The sequence below is a fragment of the Taeniopygia guttata genome, chromosome 3 (genome assembly GCF_048771995.1).
Source record: "Taeniopygia guttata chromosome 3, bTaeGut7.mat, whole genome shotgun sequence".
In the NCBI taxonomy this organism is placed as follows: domain Eukaryota; kingdom Metazoa; phylum Chordata; class Aves; order Passeriformes; family Estrildidae; genus Taeniopygia; species Taeniopygia guttata.
In genome coordinates, this window is record NC_133027.1 from 71,495,246 (window position 1) to 71,512,606 (window position 17,361).

Below are 17,361 nucleotides of genomic sequence, written 5' to 3' on the forward strand. Positions count from 1 at the left end.
TGTGGAAGAAGAGTTGACAAAGTGGTTCTAGTTCAGACCTCCCGACGAGTTCACTTTGTAGTGTTTGTTAGATGTACACACTTAAGTCTTTGTCCCTTTCACCCCACAGGGTTGGGGTTTTTTCCCCTTGAGCGATTTCTTCCGTCTGCTCTTTGCTGTGAAACATAAGCAATGTTGAGTAACAATGCTTATATATCTAGATGGGAAGAATAAATGGAAGCCTCAGGGAGAGGGAAGTGCACACAGAATAACTCCCAGAGGGAAAGTTTTAAATTGTCTCCTTATAGAAGGAAAGCATTATAAAAGCAGTGAACTGTCCTAAGAGTTTTAGGTTATTCATAGCAAATCCTTCCAGAATTTCACAACAAAAAATTATTTTCATTTCTGTTGGGGAAGTATATATGAATTTATTTAGCAAAACATTTAAGATCTAAGATTATATCTCAACAAGTTTCCCATTGGTAACAAATATTTTCTGCAGTGGTAACTTTGCTCTTGATAAAATTACCAATTAAATTTTGCAAAATGGAAAGTAGTTAAACCAGAGTTTTGTTTGTTTACAGAGTTATTGCTAAAGTGATCTTGCCTAGCTTTTTATTATTTATATTTATAGTATGCTTTGTAAATGCAAATCTGTCTTCTAAGGCAGTGCTGCAATTAAGATATTGGTTAAATGCTGAAGTTAATATTCCCACAACAGCAATAACTCTGCCTCTTTGCACAGTAATTTTATTTGTTGTTATCATAACCCTGCAAACAGTAATGATGAATGCATGTTGCAGTTTACAGAGGTACTAAACCTGCCATTTCTTTACAGAGTTAATTATTTGTGGCTCTTAATTGCTTCAATCAGTTCTGCAAACAGGATGTAAACTTTTAAATTTCAAAGAGCCTGGGTGAACTTTTGCTGCAGAGCTCAGTGATATGAGTAGCTGAGCATGCTTTAATGCCTTTGGGTGCAGCATGCAGGGCATGAAGGGCAACATGTGTGGAGTACTTGGTTGTGGTTGTAGAGTCTCCACCATTAGAAATCTTCAGGATTTTAGGTGACTGTTTATAAGAAGTCATACAGGTTTAACTGATCTTGTTTGTGGCTGCTAGGTGGACTAGGTGACCCTTCAAAGTTCCTCTTAATCCTAGAAGACCAGGAACAGGAATAGGCTTCAGATTTGAGGATAGATCTACAACTTCACTTCAAGCATTTAAGTGGGTAAAATGAGGTTATGTATTTATAAATATCAGCACACTGAGAAAGTCAGTGTAGTTCATGGTTCAAAGGCAGAGTTTACCTAAAAAAGGAACAGTGAAATTTGAGAGAAAAAAAAAAAAAGTTTGTAGTTGAGATTATCCTTTTTAGGAGAGTTTCTGCTGTGGCTGTTTCAAAGTTACAGCTCTAATATCAGAAAACAGAGCCCTGTGACAGTCAATTTTCCCATCCTCTAAGTGGTTCTGTGCCTGGAAGGCACTTGTAGTAATTGCAAGTAAAAATGTGAGTTTTGAGAAACAGAGGATTTGGAGCTGGCCTTACTGTGTAATTTTGTGTTAAAAGAAGGAGATGGAGGATTTTCAAAATGTCAGTCTTTCACTTACTTGTTTTGAAGCTGGTTTGAATTGAAACAGATTTTTAAATTGCAAAAATTAATCCTCAAAGATAATGTTTTATTTAATGCCGAAGAGTTTTTAGCTTTGAGGTTTATGTTCTCAAAATTTGATTTTGGCCATGTCAGAAAAAAAAAAATCCATTATTCACAAAGAAACAAGTTCTGCTTCTAGATAATGTAGCCTAACAAAGATGGTACACAGGAATCCTGGCTTGGGTCAGGTTAAAGTCAGTGAAAGAAAGTATGCCTGTAAGTTTTTGATACTTCTTTTTTACTTAGACATAGCTAAAGCATTGGTATTTAAAGTAAATAAATAATGATCTAATACAGACAAATTTGATATCCTCAAATAAAAATACCCCTGTGACAGATAGTTGCCCACTGCACATGTTAGATATATGTAAGACAGTCAGATGCTGTCACTTGGTCTCATGACAGACTTACAGATATGAAACAGTTAAAATCACTTTTCATAAATCAAATGGGGAGTGTCTTCTGTCCATTTAGTAGAGCATTATGTATTCTGAGAAAAAAAAAACCCTGTTGCTACTGGTTATGTCTAAGATACAAACAGTTCACAAAGGTGTGCAAAATGTAGCTCAAGATGGTGGCAATTTTTTAATCAATCATTATATTAGTACCAACTTTAAAAAATTTGGTTTGCTGCCCTTATCTGTCCTCTTTGTTCTCTCTTCCTCTCTTCAGCTCCTATGCCTCCTTCCCTTATCTGACACTTGTAAATACTTGTTAATCTTTCACAGCCAGTGCTTGGTTATGACTGCACTGTAATGTGACAGTTCAACTTTTTTGATGCACTTGCTTTCTGCTCTGTGTCACTTTTTTAAACTTTAGACTCTCAGGGCAGCTAATTTTTCAATCTCTCTAATGCACAAAGACACCATTCCAGACCACTGTCTTTTAGAAAGGTTGAGAGATTTGAAAGGTGTCTTTTGGCAAATATTTGTTTCTAGATTTTGCAAATGGCTTTGAAAGCATGGCTAGCTAGCAGTTCTGTGGAAATACTGTACCAAGAATGATGCTACTTTTGTTAAAATGGGGTTTTTGTGATGTCTCAGGGATTGTGGGACACATGTACAGTATATTGCTATAAGAGGGTAAGCTAAAAGACTCTGGTTATTGGGTGACTTTATTGGTTTTTGACTGAAATTTAGTTTGAGATGTGCTTGATCACTGTCAATTGGTAGTGGTTCCTTAGTTCATGGCTTCTTTACTTTGCATCTCCCTCCTAAGAGAGGTGTAAGGAATGACAACTGGTGTCTTATGCCAGTTTAAAAGTATTTTTCCTTAAATTTCATGGATGTGGTATGAATTAATGAAGAGTTTAAACGTAACATTTTATTTGCTAGGATTTATTTATGTTCCTTTTAACTTGCATCTTTTTCAATATCTTTATGTATCTCCTAACTTGCTTTCCAGCAGCCTGAAATATGACTTTACATTTGAAATAAACTATGGATTCAGGCATTTGTTATGATATTTATGTGTTACGTACTATTCCTCTGTCCTCACATTCTCATTTCTCACATATTTCAAAAAGTATGAAATGCTGATCATTTTTTAGCTTTCGACAAATGTGGAATAGGAAATTCTCAGTAAGTATCAGTGTGAAACGACTTTGAACCAGCAGGTTGGAGTATAGAGGCATAGTTTCTCCACCTACCAGATCACTCTAAAACAAGCAGAACACTTGACACAGTGAAAGCAAGGCTCCAGTGTGGAGAACAAATAATTTCCAAGAGATTAGTTTTTCCCTCGTGTGTGTTTTAAACTCTGTGTCAGACTCTGGAAAGGCACTTTAATGTTACAGAAGGTAGCTTAGGTAGCTGGAAAAGGCTGTTTGCTGCACTGCCTATGCCTAGCACCTGTCCTTGGGCAGAGGTTAGACAGGGTCACCCCAGTAGTAAAACTGTAGCATTGAACTGTAGCATTACCTACTATGTGCTGGTAATGGCTGATTTGACACTGCCTGCCTTCCTCCCTTTCCATGTTACCTTAACTTGCAGTTCTCAGACTCTGCTATGCTTTTTTTTCAAACTCTGGCTGCTTCAGTCTTTTCTACACCACTCAGTCCTTTTCTGGGTAGTGTCATCTTCATCGCATCGTATGCACGACCAATCAAGTTCTGGGAGAAAAACTACAAGTAAGACTATTCACAAATTTCTGCCTTTGTTATTTGTGAAGGTTTTGCTCTCATTAGTTTCATTTCTGGTGGTATTTTTTGTTTCCAAAGGTAATCCTTAAATTAGGGCATAGAGGTTAATCTTTGAATCTTGTTTCTGGTGTTTTACTTTCCCATGGTTATTTGGCTATTGCTGAAAATGTATTTAAGCAATTATCAGTATGTTGCAGATGAGGTGTCATGTTGCATTTGTTGTACAGACACACAGTAACGAAGCTGTGAAAAAGAAAAAAGCAGTAAAAGTCCCAGTTGTCAGCCTTTTTTGTCTTGCTAGCTAGTGCTAGCAAATAAATCTGTGAAGCCTTTGGCATTAGCAGTCAGACTGCATAAATACATTTTATACTAACTAGGCTGATTAAATGCTACCCTCTGGGATGCAGCAGGTAACTCTGCAGCTGCAGAACTGTGATAGAAAGGGAAAATTGCATTTTTCTTTCTCACCAGTGAGAAGGGCCACACACTTAGCACAACTCTTGCACTGGTGCTGCTGGTATATCTTAGTTTGAAGAGTTTTCTTGTCTTGCATTTTGACTTGTGTCTGTAAGTGAATATGTACTCATCTATAACGAAATTAGTCAGACAAAGCTAAGTTATATAAAGAAGCTTTGTATTCATTTCTGAATGTGATGAGATTTGTGGAAACCTTTTAGGGGAACTGAGTTTTGTACACTTGAGCTAGATATTAACAAAATTCTCTCTCACTTCTTTTTTACTGGGTCAGCAGTTTAATTCTTTCAAGGGAGTGAAGTGGAGGGCAGGTATGGGAAGGCAGGAAGCTACCACTAATCCCACAGACAGCTATACATTTTTTAATGGAAACCTTGAACAATATTAAGTAGGAAGTGCGGATTTTAACATTTTCTACATTTTACTTCATCAGAGCATTTTGAAGGCATGCAGTTCCCTTTCTAGGTACCAGTTAGAGAGCCAACCTCTGTTGAAGGCACAACACTGCCATATAGTTAGGTTAGTGTCAAGCCTTTAGGTTATAGTCAAGGGAAATAGAGGGAGTCATTTATATTTGCTTTTGGTTTGTCTAATATTTTGATTGAAAATGAACAGGGGATATTCCCAGGAAGTATGTAAAAATGGTTGATACTCAATACTTTAACAAGGGTATGTGTGTGACTTGTTTTCATCAGTAGTGACCATCTGTGATTCCCACTAAGGGAAGAACTTGATGCTAATAGTTTTGCAAAGCAAGGTAATTATACATGAACTATAAAACCTCAAGTGAAGAAAACCAAACCCTTTTAATACTTTAATCCATCACCATTTGTCCTTTCAGAATAAGCAGCAACTACAACTTTGTTTTCAACAAGAAGGCATACATTATTCTTTGTAAAAAAAATTGTGCTTTTCTGCTTGTTAGAAATTCTACTGTATCTTCTATGACCTCACTTAAAACAAATACCATAACCTTGCCTCTTGAAAACCTTTCAGAAGTAGAAAACAGCCTTGTAGAAGGTTCAGGTTTGTCATTGAAGGGAAATAATCTTTTCCTGAACCTGTGGCATCTCAGAATATGTACATGGAATGATTCCTAAATTTGTATTCGTTTTGTCTCTAATACTTCTGATTCTCCTTTGCCTTACTTCCATTTCACATGAGGAACTAACCAGAATGAGTGAGAGTTGGACAGAAAAATTCCTGGTTTATTGAAAAGACACTGTGAAAAAAACAGAAAAAGACAATGTAGGGGAGAAATTTAGTATTAAGAATAAGGAGATTTTCTATCAAATACTTCAAATAATTGAATGAACTGAATGCACCCTGCCTTATTGCTTTGAATTTTGCCCTTTCAACATGTAAACATTTCAAGGGGTAGCATAGTTGCTTTCATTTTGAGCTGTGGAGTTAGATAGGATTGGGAACTTGATCTAGAATGGAAAGTAGTTCTGGCTCTTGCACATCTGCTGTCTTTGGGCTGCAGTTCATACAGCCAGTTGTGCACTGAATTTTAAGGTTATATAAGACAAAACAGAACAAACACATGGGGAAGTCGCTGTACAGATTTCTTTTTTGGAGTGCACTGACAGTTTCCCCAGCTCAGGGTATTTCTGGAAAGTCACAGCCTCACTGCAGCGTTGTCTGAGTTCATACAAAGCAGAAACTCTTGGAGATTTTTTTTTTTTTTTTTTTTTCTGTTTCCATACTCACTGCTTGTTGACAGGAAATTTGCCGAGGGGAAAGCTACCTTCAATGTATTTTATATAGCTTTTTTTTACTGCCTGCTTCACATACTCGTTTTCAAACATTTTCTTGCTGTATTGATGACTACATTAAATTCTCATTCTTATATTAGCTATAAATAATTCATTTACACTTACATTAAGTTAGATATTGTCAGCTCCAGGGTTATTTTTAAAAATAATTTAATTTCTTAATTGGAATAACTGAAATCAACTTTGACAAGCAGTCTAAGTATCAAAATTGTTTTTCTTTCAAGTCATAAATTAGATTGCTTTCTTAGATTGTTATTTCTGTACTGATTGTAATCAGTATTTGCACACTTTTCTGTTGTCAAGCAAACTTCATTGCTGTTTCACTTAAGGAAGAAATTTTTTTGCATCTTGTTTGGGCCAACAGCCTGAAGTTAGATGAGGACAAAAAAAAATCCAGTTCATTTTTGGTGGAGTGAATCCGAAGTTGAAACTTTGAACTTTAGCAAGTACAGAGTACCATGTTTATTAATAGAACAGGGCTACTAGGCCAGTAGTGTGAGTGCTGAGCAACTGATCCATCTGTTCCTTAAAGTGTTGGTTTGGTTGTCCCTGCCTGGTGTTTTCTGAGTGCACACATATGTTATCTTGTGTTTCCAGGTTTCTCTTAGTCCCACTTTATCTGTTGGCTAAAGAGGAGTTTGAATCCTCAGGTTTCTTTGACTGAGCTTCTTCTATTCTAGGTGATTCAAACTGGAGCTGAAAGTCTTGGAGAATTAAAATGATGTTTGTTTTTTCAAGGAGCTGAAGGACTCAAGTGGGTAAAAAAAAGAAAAAGTGATTCATTTTGCTAGTAAGCAAACTGTGAAATTCCTAACAGGCTCTTCAAAATTCAGGACTCATGCTGTGCCTGTTTGGGCTCTTGTGGTGTGTGTGCAGAGCATGGGTGTTCTTCCCTGCAGTCAGCAGATGCTGTTTGTTTTTAGTGTGCCCTTTGGTACTCACTGCAGGCAGAGTCTACTACACCAATACATCACTGAGGTCAGGGATCCTTCAGAGGGAAAAAGGAAGGGTGACTAAGAAGAAAAAATAAGGCATTAAGGAAAGTTAATGAGAAAGAAGAACTCTTGCAATCACAGTTTTGCAGCTTTTGCTGCCTTTGTTGTTGAAAAGAGAGAGGTGTAAAATTAGAAGCTGGGCTGCTGCTCATAAGCTGGTTACCTTGTGGGAGTTCAACTATGAGAATTTCTCTCTCTCTCTCTCTCTCTCTCTCTCTCTCTGTTATTTTTGGATTTTTTTTTTTAACAAAGGAAAATTTGCTGTGACACTGGTTTTGTCCAGCCATTGGCCTAGGTCCCACTTCCCAGTTTGAAGACTGCTCTTTTAGTCCCTATTTTCACAGCTGTTGGAATGATTAGGCTGTAGATGTCAGAGAGAGAAAAGGAAATAGCAGTAAATCTTATTTAATGTACAGGCACTTTAAAGCATAAAGTGTTTGTCCAAACTCTATTGTTCAATTCCTCTGCTTTTGCTTTTTTTTCTCGAATACTTTGTCATGCTGTGCCTGACTCTGTCCTTCTCCTCCCTTCCTCTTATCTTTCTTTGTATCTTGGATATGACAATGACAGAACAGAGTAGGAAGTTTACTTTTATTCCCCAGTGGGTCTAACAGCTGGATCACGTGGAACAGCCTGTTTGTTCTCTGCTGCAGCTGTGACTTGTCCCCACAAACAGCAAACTGCCACCGGGAATCTGGAGATTTCACTGTTTACAAGCTGCTTGTCTCTCCTGTACCTTCCTGTTTCTACTCTTCTGGTTCAGTGCCTATTTTGGGGTAAGGCACAGCTTGCATTTGCTTTGAAGCGCCTTGAATGAATTATAGTGCGGTATAACTGAATTAATTAGGTGTCTCTAAAGAGGCTGTGATTAAATTGCCAGTTATCTCAGACTGGCATTGCAGGATGCCTCTCTGTGTTTGGGACTGTGTGAGCAAGCCTTTCTTTCCTCACATCTTTTTAAAAAGTGTACCACTGTGTTATTGTTCCAGTCATTGTGGTCTGGAAAATAACCACCTGTAGGGTTAATAGAGATGGGAATGGAGGGCAAGGAAAACCTGCCCTGCTTCAGATGTAGTGCAGATGGCTTTTTCTTCTTTTTTTCCTGCCAGCTCACTTGACGGGCCCATCACACAGCCTGCAGGTGGAATGGGAAGAGTTTTCCCAGTGTACACGTAATTCTGGTTGACCCCACATTATGCACATGTGTGAGAAAAGGAGCTGTGAAAAGTACCTGTCTGCTCCCTCCCTTTTTGCCCATAAAATAACAGCCCTTCCACTTCCAAATGCTTATTTTTAACACATGCTGGTGCCTCTGGTTTCCCTGTGAGCCTGCTCATCTGTTACAGCTGTTAAAACCCCTGCTCCAAACACAAAATGTCATTCACCCGTAACTGTCCATGGGCCTTGTTTGGGATCTGCACACTCAGACCTTTCAAGCTGTTCTTTTTAAGACTGGATTTCTTTTTTTTCTTAGTCTTTTTCTTGCTGTCTTGTTTGATTGTCACATGTTTTTAGACCTCCATAGTAGTGATGTTTACAAAGGAACAACTGCAGCAGATGTTTATAGCTCAGTAATGGTTTGGACTTTGATTTATAGTGAATAGCATAACTTCAGCATTTTTCTTCCCCTAATTGACAGGACATAGTGTTTTCCTTATTTTGTCAAATATCATCTCATATGTTATGTTCTAACTACTGTCACTGCCCTACTTAAGGGTTCAAACTTACTTAGAGCTCAAACTTTCTTGAATATTTCCAGCTACCTGGTCTGAAAGATGCATTGTAGCCTTGTTTTACTGTTCATTGCAATTATTGATATCCCTGCAAATTTTTGTGTTTCTGTCTGGCTGCCTCTATTTCTGTACTGTCTTTATGAACTGACCAGAAAGAAGCACTGTATTTCTGTTTGCTATAAAATGAACTGAGGTACTAGTGCCTTTGTTCACAGCTATTACTCACTGATGAATGCTGGTCCCTTTGGTGACTGTGGTTCTTCTAAGAGAGATCTTCACTGAGCTGGTCTCAGGCTCCTTCAGGCTTTTATTGAGGGTTGAGTTAATTTAGAACTCTTCAAAATAGTATAAATAAGTATCAGTGTGCAGATAAACCTGAAATGAGTGCTTGTTAGTGCATGGGACTTACAAGTCAAAACAAATAGGACCAATGAATGAACAGTTTTTGGCTTTAATTTTTGGGGTGTTGCCTCCAAATCAGAAAGGCTTACCAATCCAATTTACAAAGCATGTAGAATTTGGTGAATTTGTCTTTCTGGAAATTTCAAAGGTGCTTAGTTCTGTGAGATCCTCAGTTTGTATTGGAATACTACAGCCTATACTGAGGGATGCTTAGGCCTGACTTGGTATCCTTGAGTATAGCATTGATGCAGGTTTAAGTGCCAGTCCCTGGCTGGCAGCGGTGCAAAAGCTGAAATATTAGCAAACTGCTGCAATTTTTCTTTTGTTTTTCTTCTCTTCAGGTTGGCAGATTTCCCAATTTTTTTTTATTTTTTTTTTTGAAAAACATTGTCCTTTCTTTAAACAAGGAGTATAAATTGGTCTTTGGGAAGTTATGCCCTGTTCTCCAGGGACATTTGTGGCCATGGTTCTGGCACTGGGGTGAGAATAGAGAAAACCAAAACGTTTGAAGAACAAAGAACATCTTTGTGTGTACTTCAGCCTTAGTTCTTCATGAGCTCTCTGAAATTACATGTTACTCATTAGACTTATTCATCTGACTGTCTTCTCCAGACCCTTCCCTGTCTGCTCCCTGCTGTAGTGTGTAACCACTCTCTGTCTTGCACACCACCGGTACTGCCCACAGACCTGTACCTCCAACACTTGCCTGGTTTGGGAGTCTTTCATTCCCTTCAGTGCAGAGCTTTGAGGAGTGACAAAGCCCACAGCATTCAGGTATGGGGGAGTGTTGCTTCAGGTACAGCCCCAAGCTAAAAGAAGCCCTGCTAGAAACTCCCTTTCCTTCAGTGTCTTGGGCTGTGATCTCCCCTAGAGCAAGTGACCTTGTGTGCCCCTCTGGCTACCTGCAGAAGCATGGAGCTGTGCACACCTCCTCTCCAACCCAGTCCTCACCTCATCGCTTGACTCCATGTGGGGAGTCACACCTAGCTGGGAAAGGTGAGAAAGGATGGGCAAGGAAAACCAGGCACCTTTAATCAAGTAGGTTTGATATTAAAATAAGTGTTTTCTGAGTTGCCTGGAGTTTCACACTCAAGGGAGGCTATACAAAATTCAAAGATGTAGTGTAACTGTTTGGCAGTCTCTCTTTAACTGGTAACATCTCTTTTTCTCAAATTTTTGCCCCTGGCAGTCAATAAAACAAATTGAGGCTAATTGAATAGGAGCCATATGTGTGATAATTAATTGGGAATGTATTCTGATTCAGTGCTCTGTAGTTCCCTACCGAGTTAAAGATGCAGTCACAACTCCAGTTCACTGAATCATTCTAAGAGGACAGAGTAAAGACAGAAGGGAGACATCAGAAAGGGAATGCATGCTGAGATTAGGAGGAGCACAAGTAGAGATCTAAACCATGTGGCATAAATAGAAAGGGAAAAGGGTGGGTGGGCAGAAAGGAAAAGGCATGCAATGAAAAATCTGAGGAGGTAACCCAACAGACTTGGGTAAGCAGGAACTCAGACCTAAGAAGGAGAAGAAATCATGAGCATGATAGAGGAGGGCTTTTAAATATATATTTGGAAAGGAAGGCAGCAAAAGGATGTAACAGACAATAATGGACTCCCATCAGAAATGAGGCCCATGTAATGTTTTAAGGGTGTACATTAGACACTTAATGTTTTAAGTGGCTATACAGTGGCACTAAAGATTTATAATGCTGTTCATCTAATCATTAGCTTCCAAATTATGTAAATCTAATGAGATTGAGTTAACTCATGAAATTTCTGTCATGTTGAATATTTTGAAACCCCTTGAAATGGGTTGTCTGAATTTCCATAAGAATAAGTGTTCACAGCGAGTGTTCATCCATTCACTTGGATAATGTAGATCACGTCCTGTGCTGGATTTAATTGCATCAAACATTTAGGGGCAAGCTGAGGTTCGGGGTACTAAACCTAAAACTTACATTCAAGGAAATGCTCATTCAAGCCACTTTGGTCAAAATGTGAAAACTGGTAAAGCTGAGATCCAGGAGGAGATAGATGTTCAGCAAGTGTAAGCATTCTAATCGAGGTGATAAATTGTGCACAGGCAGTGGCAGGGAGCAGTTCATGCTGCAGCATGCTTGGGTCTTTGTTGTCTCCTGATATACAAAGGTATGTGCTGGACCCAGGTTGCCTTGGGGCATGTAAGAGCAAAATGCAAAGCATCTCTTCTTTCTGAGATAGTGCAAAATGCAGAATTGTGTCACCATTGCCACTGAGAATTGCCTCTGAAACTTTGTGCTAGTTAAATGGATGAAAGCTAGTGGAATTTTTTTTTTTTCTTTTAAAGTCCTTTGACTAGCAGTGTTTGCTCTCAAAATATCAGAGATGTTTTCAGTCTGAAGAGTACTGTAGAGGATACCAAGATGAATGCTGTAAATTATTAACATTCTCAACAGTTCTTGCAGTAAAAAAAAACCCAGAGGTATTAAAAGTTATCCCTCTTTTAGATTGGATTTTGTACAACTGCAAGTAGCAGTAAGATTTTTGTTGTTCTTCATTGTAGTGTCACTGATGCTGCATTTGCATGTTTGCACCACTGGAATGGCTTGGTTAACTTCTGTTTTGCCTCCTTTCATCTTTTGGTGAGAAATATGGATAAGGAAAACCCTGTAGTGAACTAAACTAGTATTTCTGATACAGGCTTTCTTTGGAAGACCAATCTTTGTCTTAGTCTTGTATTTCCTCATATTTTCTTGCCATCTCTTCCTTCTAATTTTACTATTAAGCAGTCACATTGAATCTGAAAGTGACAATTAAAATATCTTAAGTATATGCTATTTTAATATTGCACACTGAAAAAGTATGAAAACACTTTATCCGCAGTAAAAAATGTCAAGAATGAATTCTGAAATACCTTGTTATCCTTTCCTCCTTTTATGATGTTTAAACAATGTTTCTCTCTTTGTCTGGAGTAAAGGAGAAAAACATCTTGGCCTCATTTGCTGAAGCAGCTCCCAACATTTGTTTTGGTCTTGTTTTTTTTTCAGCCCCATCTGTTCTCACTCTCTCTGGTGAAAACTTCGCCAGGATATTTCTCATCACCTCCTTTCTACTCTCCAGCTCCTTGCAGTTTCTCAGGCTTTTGCTGCTGCACTCTTAGACCTTGCAGAGCCCAAGTGAATCAGTCCCATGGAGTTTTTTGCCTAGGGCTGGGCTCAGTGTAGTACCTTTCTTATAATGCTTGTGTTGGCTCGTGATGGGAACAACAGAAGAATAACACTCATATGTACTATTTCAGATACCTGTTTTTGTGTAATGTCATTAGCACATTTGCTTTTAAATTAAAAGCATTTCTTTCAGCTGCAGACAGCCAGGTCCAACTGTGAAGCAGCTTCCATCCTTAGAGGAACATCAGGATCCTGACCTTTTTTACATCCTCAAGAGTACACAACAAAAATCCTCTGTACAGTTGCATAATCATTTCACTTATAAAGCTTCTTCTATTGTGTAGTAAAAAATAATCTGAAGACAGTAATTAAATGTCTTTTAACAGAAAAAGCACACTTAGACAAGGAGAAAGAAATTAAATAAGACAAAAGCAGGAATATTGATGGCATTTTAGTAAAGCATTAGTGGGTATTTTAAAGTACACAGATGCTTAAATCAGCTTACCAATAAGAGGTGAATTCTCCAGCTAAACCTTTGAATGTCAGAGCACTAAGGAGTACTGTTTAACCTATGTTTGGGCACTCAGCTTTTGATCTCGAGTTCACACCTCGCATTTTCATCCCCTTTGTTGTACAAGATCAAAAATACAGAAATTTCCTGAGAGGTGTTGGAATATGCCAAATAAACATGCTGAGTCATCTCAGCAGATGACTCTGGTTTTAACACCCACTTAAACAAACAGCAGCAAAAACCTCACAAACATTAAAAAAACCAAACAAAAACCCCCAACAAACCCAAGAAGCCTCAAAATCAGTTATAAAAACCTTTTTAAGAAAGTAAAGGAGCTCTAAGAACAGGAAGTGTTACTGATAATAAGACTTTTCTATGTTTTAGAAGGACGCTTCAGCAGTGCTGCCTTTAACAACTGGGACTGTTTATACCTTACCCCACCCTGGTTTCCTAGTGTGCAATCAAAGCCACTCTTTATTGTTGTTAGATGAAACAATGGCCCAGTCTGGGAAGGAGAGAAAGAAGAAAGCATAAAAAATAAAAATCAGAGTGCATGATCAGGAAGGCTGCCCAGAAAACCTGGACAGGGGCATACACGAAGGGGCTGTCAGCCCTTGCTGTTGAAAGCACGCTGAAATAATTCTGTCTTTTAGATGAAACGGGTTTAAAACTACTTCAGTATCCTTCCCTTTCCAATTAATACCGTTGTTTTTACCTCTGGTGTCCTTCAAATATTGATGGGTGCCTGCTTATTCTGCCATGCTGTTCTCCTCCTGCCTCACATTGTAGACAACTGCTACTGGTTTTTTTCCATGCTAAGCCTTTGTTTGTAGAGCCAGCAGCATTAAGCATTCACATGAAAATACTGACGATTTTTTTTCCAGATTCCCATGAATAATCATAGGGCTGCAGCACAGTTAAGTTTCTCTCTTTTAAATTTGCCTGTTAGATGTCATCGAAGACTTGATTAAAATTCATTGGACACAAACAAAGAAAAACTTTGGATCAACCCTAGAAAGGCATCTCTGCATCTCCCAGAGGGAAACTGCCTTTCTTTGTTTTGTTCTCTTTCAAAGTAGAGATCCTCTTCTACACAGCAGGAATCCTGGAAATCTTCAATTTGTGTTTTGGGGGAAAACTCAGCAGCAGCAGGGCAGATAGAACAGCTGGAATTTCATTTTGATCTTCTGGAAATAATTATTTATTTAGCACCATAAAATCAGCAATGATTTATTTCTTTTCCTCAATTTACCTGATTCTTAATATAATCTATATATTCCCCAGATTTCCTTGATCCCCCTCAGCCTTTTTTCTGTATTTCTAAGGAAATTGGGAAACTAAGTGGGAGAAGAAAATCTTTCCGGGCAGTATGTTTGGGACAGAGAATATAGGAAGTGACCTAATTTTTTTTGCAAAAGGAAGCAATAACTTTAATGACATGAACAGTGCTAAACAAACTAGTGGGTTATCTCAGTGTCCATGTAAATGGGAAATTAAAAGAGCATGAGATAGATATTTCAGGAACTAAGCAGGATGTTGACTTTGAAATTGCTGAAGACTCAGCTGAAGACAGTCCAACACAATCACTTTTTCTCTAGGGTAATTGCTGGAGGAACTCTGCTTGGTTTGCATAGAATAATGCAATTCAGGAAGAAATTCAATTACTGAGCTAATTATCACATTGGATGAGTGGTAACAACCAAATATAAAGTAAGAGGCCACTGGAGGAAAGCCCAAATCACCTACTAATCCCAGAAGTTCACAGTGAGAGGTCCTGGTTGAGAAGTAGAGATGTTGCTGGTTTGTTAGGTGTAGTGGATTATAGTTTAATCCAATGCAAATTCCCATTGCTTTCAAGAAGATACAAACACAGCTTTGGTTACTAATAATTGTAGAAGAATTTTAAAACCCAGAATTGATTACAAGATGAATTCAATACAATTCAACTAAGCTGAATTTCAGCACTGAAGTTTGCTTTATAAACTGTCTATATTACCCTCGGTCTTAAAAAAATGAAATAAAATTATACCTCGTAATAGCTGTATAAAGATTTGAGTTCTAGTTGTGTTTGAAAAGGTAAATTCTTGTCTCATGTCCCAGAGCTCATGTTTTAGCTGCTTAAACAAAGCCTTAATGGAGCCTGGTTTTGTTTTGTTTTGGTTGGGTTTTTTCATTTGTGAGAGCCGTTCTACTTCCTTCCCTTTTTTCCTAATCAGGCTGCATCATCTGAATTGCAGTGTCCCAAAGCATTTGTGATTTTCCCTGCTTGTTTAATGCATCTTTCTGTCAAAAGAAAAAATAAGGGGGGGGGGGGAGGGGGGGAGAGAAGAAATAGATCCAGAGCTGCATGCTGGGCAAAAAGATTCCTGTTTATTAGGAAATTAGAATTTTCTGACGTATTGGTTGATTTTATGGGTCTCAATATGCCTCCACAATAGAAATGGTAAGAAACAGGAGTAAAGAATAGTATTAACTTTTACCTTGCGCTACCACACTGATTTCAGAGGCACTGAAAGTTAATAAAGCATCTCATAATCTTAAAACATATGCATTTGGAAATCAGCAGTGCTTCTCTGCTGAGAATAGAAAATTGATTGAATTCCATAACCTAATGTTTATGCTTACTCGTGCATATGCAGGTGGATATATATCAGGGTGAAAGAATTCTGACAACCTTTTTGAAGTAAAATGTTTCTTTATATTCTGAACTGCTTAGAAGGCACTTCCCCCCAGTGCCATTTTCTGTTGAATAGGAAATGATAATTGCAGTTGCAATGAGCTGAGCCAACCAGAAGCAGGAAGATAAATACCTCCAATAAAATGTTAATGTAGATAATATACTAATATTAATTGCAAATAATTTTAATTAAGACTCTTATTTTCTCAATCATACTTTTTGCAAAGTAGAGAACATGCCTTTTTAAGGAAGAAAATCAGTTGCTTTTGGTAGAAAGTAGAAATAAAGCAAATCTGTTCCTCTTTTGTCTACTACATGGAAACCTGTGTGTAATTTTTCTGTTGGTCAGTTGTCCACAACTTTTTTGGGGAGGCTGTGGGGAGTGGATGAAAAGACTTTCTAAGACATCAGTGGCATCCTTCTCCCAGTTGGATTCAGCATGAACTTACACACAAAATCCTGGAAATGCTACGGAGTCTCTGCTGTGTTTCAAAGACAGCATTATCTTTACACCATCCTTTTTCAGTGTTATTTAAGCTGTTTGAAAACCTCCCTTGTAAGTGATCCCTCTTTGGTGCTGTCTTCCTTGGGGTACGTCTGCAGTTTTCACAGTGAGTAGTTAAATTTGGGCTGTAGGGGTTGACTGGACAATCACCAGCCTGTTCAAAATCTCCTCTGGGCACTGTGCTCCCCACAGCGGGAGCCAGACCCCAGCCAGTCCCACACAGCCCTGCCAGTCTCACTGCAGTTCCACTAAGGACACATGAGGGATGCACCTGGGTGTCTCCCTTGGATCCCATGCCAGGGAAAGTGGTGTTGTGGCTCTTCTGCCCTGTGCTTGCAGGCCTTCGAACAGATGAGGCCCTTGCCACTGTCACACGTGGTCTTATGCTGGCTGTTGTTTGGGCCATTTTCTGGTTTTGCTTTCATCTCATTTTCCAAGGAATGAGAGATCATATTTACATATTTGATAGATAGGTCTTCTGTTAAGGCTAGTGGCTGAGGTCAAAGCTTTTGAGGCAATATTTTCAATTAAATGTTCTGATTTATAATACCTTATAATACCCATGCCAGAGTGTTATTTCAGAGGAATTGTTTACTATAACATTTTTATTAGCCAGAGTTCTACTTTTATCCCAAGGACCCTGGGGTGCTTGGGAGATGCTTTGGACTCAGTGTTGAATATCCCGACTCACCACAACAATCATTCTCTTCTGTTTAACACATGCTGACCCACGGTGATTTACTCATTCCTTATTTTCTGACTTTAATAGTGTCTTTTGTTACAGTTAGTAATAAAAGCTCAATTCAATCTACCTTTTTAGTTGCTTTCTCTTTTGTAATCATTTTTCTTGTGTTGTTTATATTCCACTGCTACAGTGAAAATACTGAATAGGGAATGTGCCATTCATAAGGGTGACAGGATTAGTGCCTGTATGAACTAAGGCCCTCTAATTTACTCTTTTTCAAGCAGTAAGAATGACCAGGAACTCTCTTGTTGCTGCCTAACTAAATATGAAACTAAGTAAAGTACTTTTGTATTGGTGTTTTTCCATAGATGGTACACACCCAAACCAGAAATGTTTTCACCCAAAGAAAACTCCTTGGGTCCAGCTGTTTCCCTTAAGGCTTAGAAGGAAAGAAAGACTGATTAAATACTCTTTTTATTCACTGTTTTGGTGGCACCTGGCTGATCAGTTTCTGGAGCCAGTTCAATTATTGAAGTACATAGTGTTGTGTCAGATGCCAAATTCTGAACAGACCGTGCCCCACAAGAAGGAAAATGGGAAGAAAGAGTGTGCTGATAACAATGGCAGTACTGACCTGAAATAACTGTATATGCCTGATGGATGGATTCATGTGAAC

General features: G+C 38.4%; 1 protein-coding gene across 4 annotated transcripts in view; it reads left to right on the forward strand.

Annotated features, from left to right (window-relative positions):
* PCNX2 (pecanex 2) overlaps nt 1-17,361 on the forward strand; it is a 150,946-nt gene that overhangs the window by 92,727 nt on the left and 40,858 nt on the right. For all 4 annotated transcript variants that reach the window (XR_012055122.1, XM_072927114.1, XM_030268277.4 and 1 more), the window contains one exon: nt 3,633-3,762. Coding sequence is in view for 3 of the 4 variants with exons in the window: in XM_072927114.1 (XP_072783215.1) it covers nt 3,633-3,762 (130 nt within the window). In the remaining variant the exon portion in view is untranslated. The remainder of the gene's footprint in view (nt 1-3,632; nt 3,763-17,361) is intronic.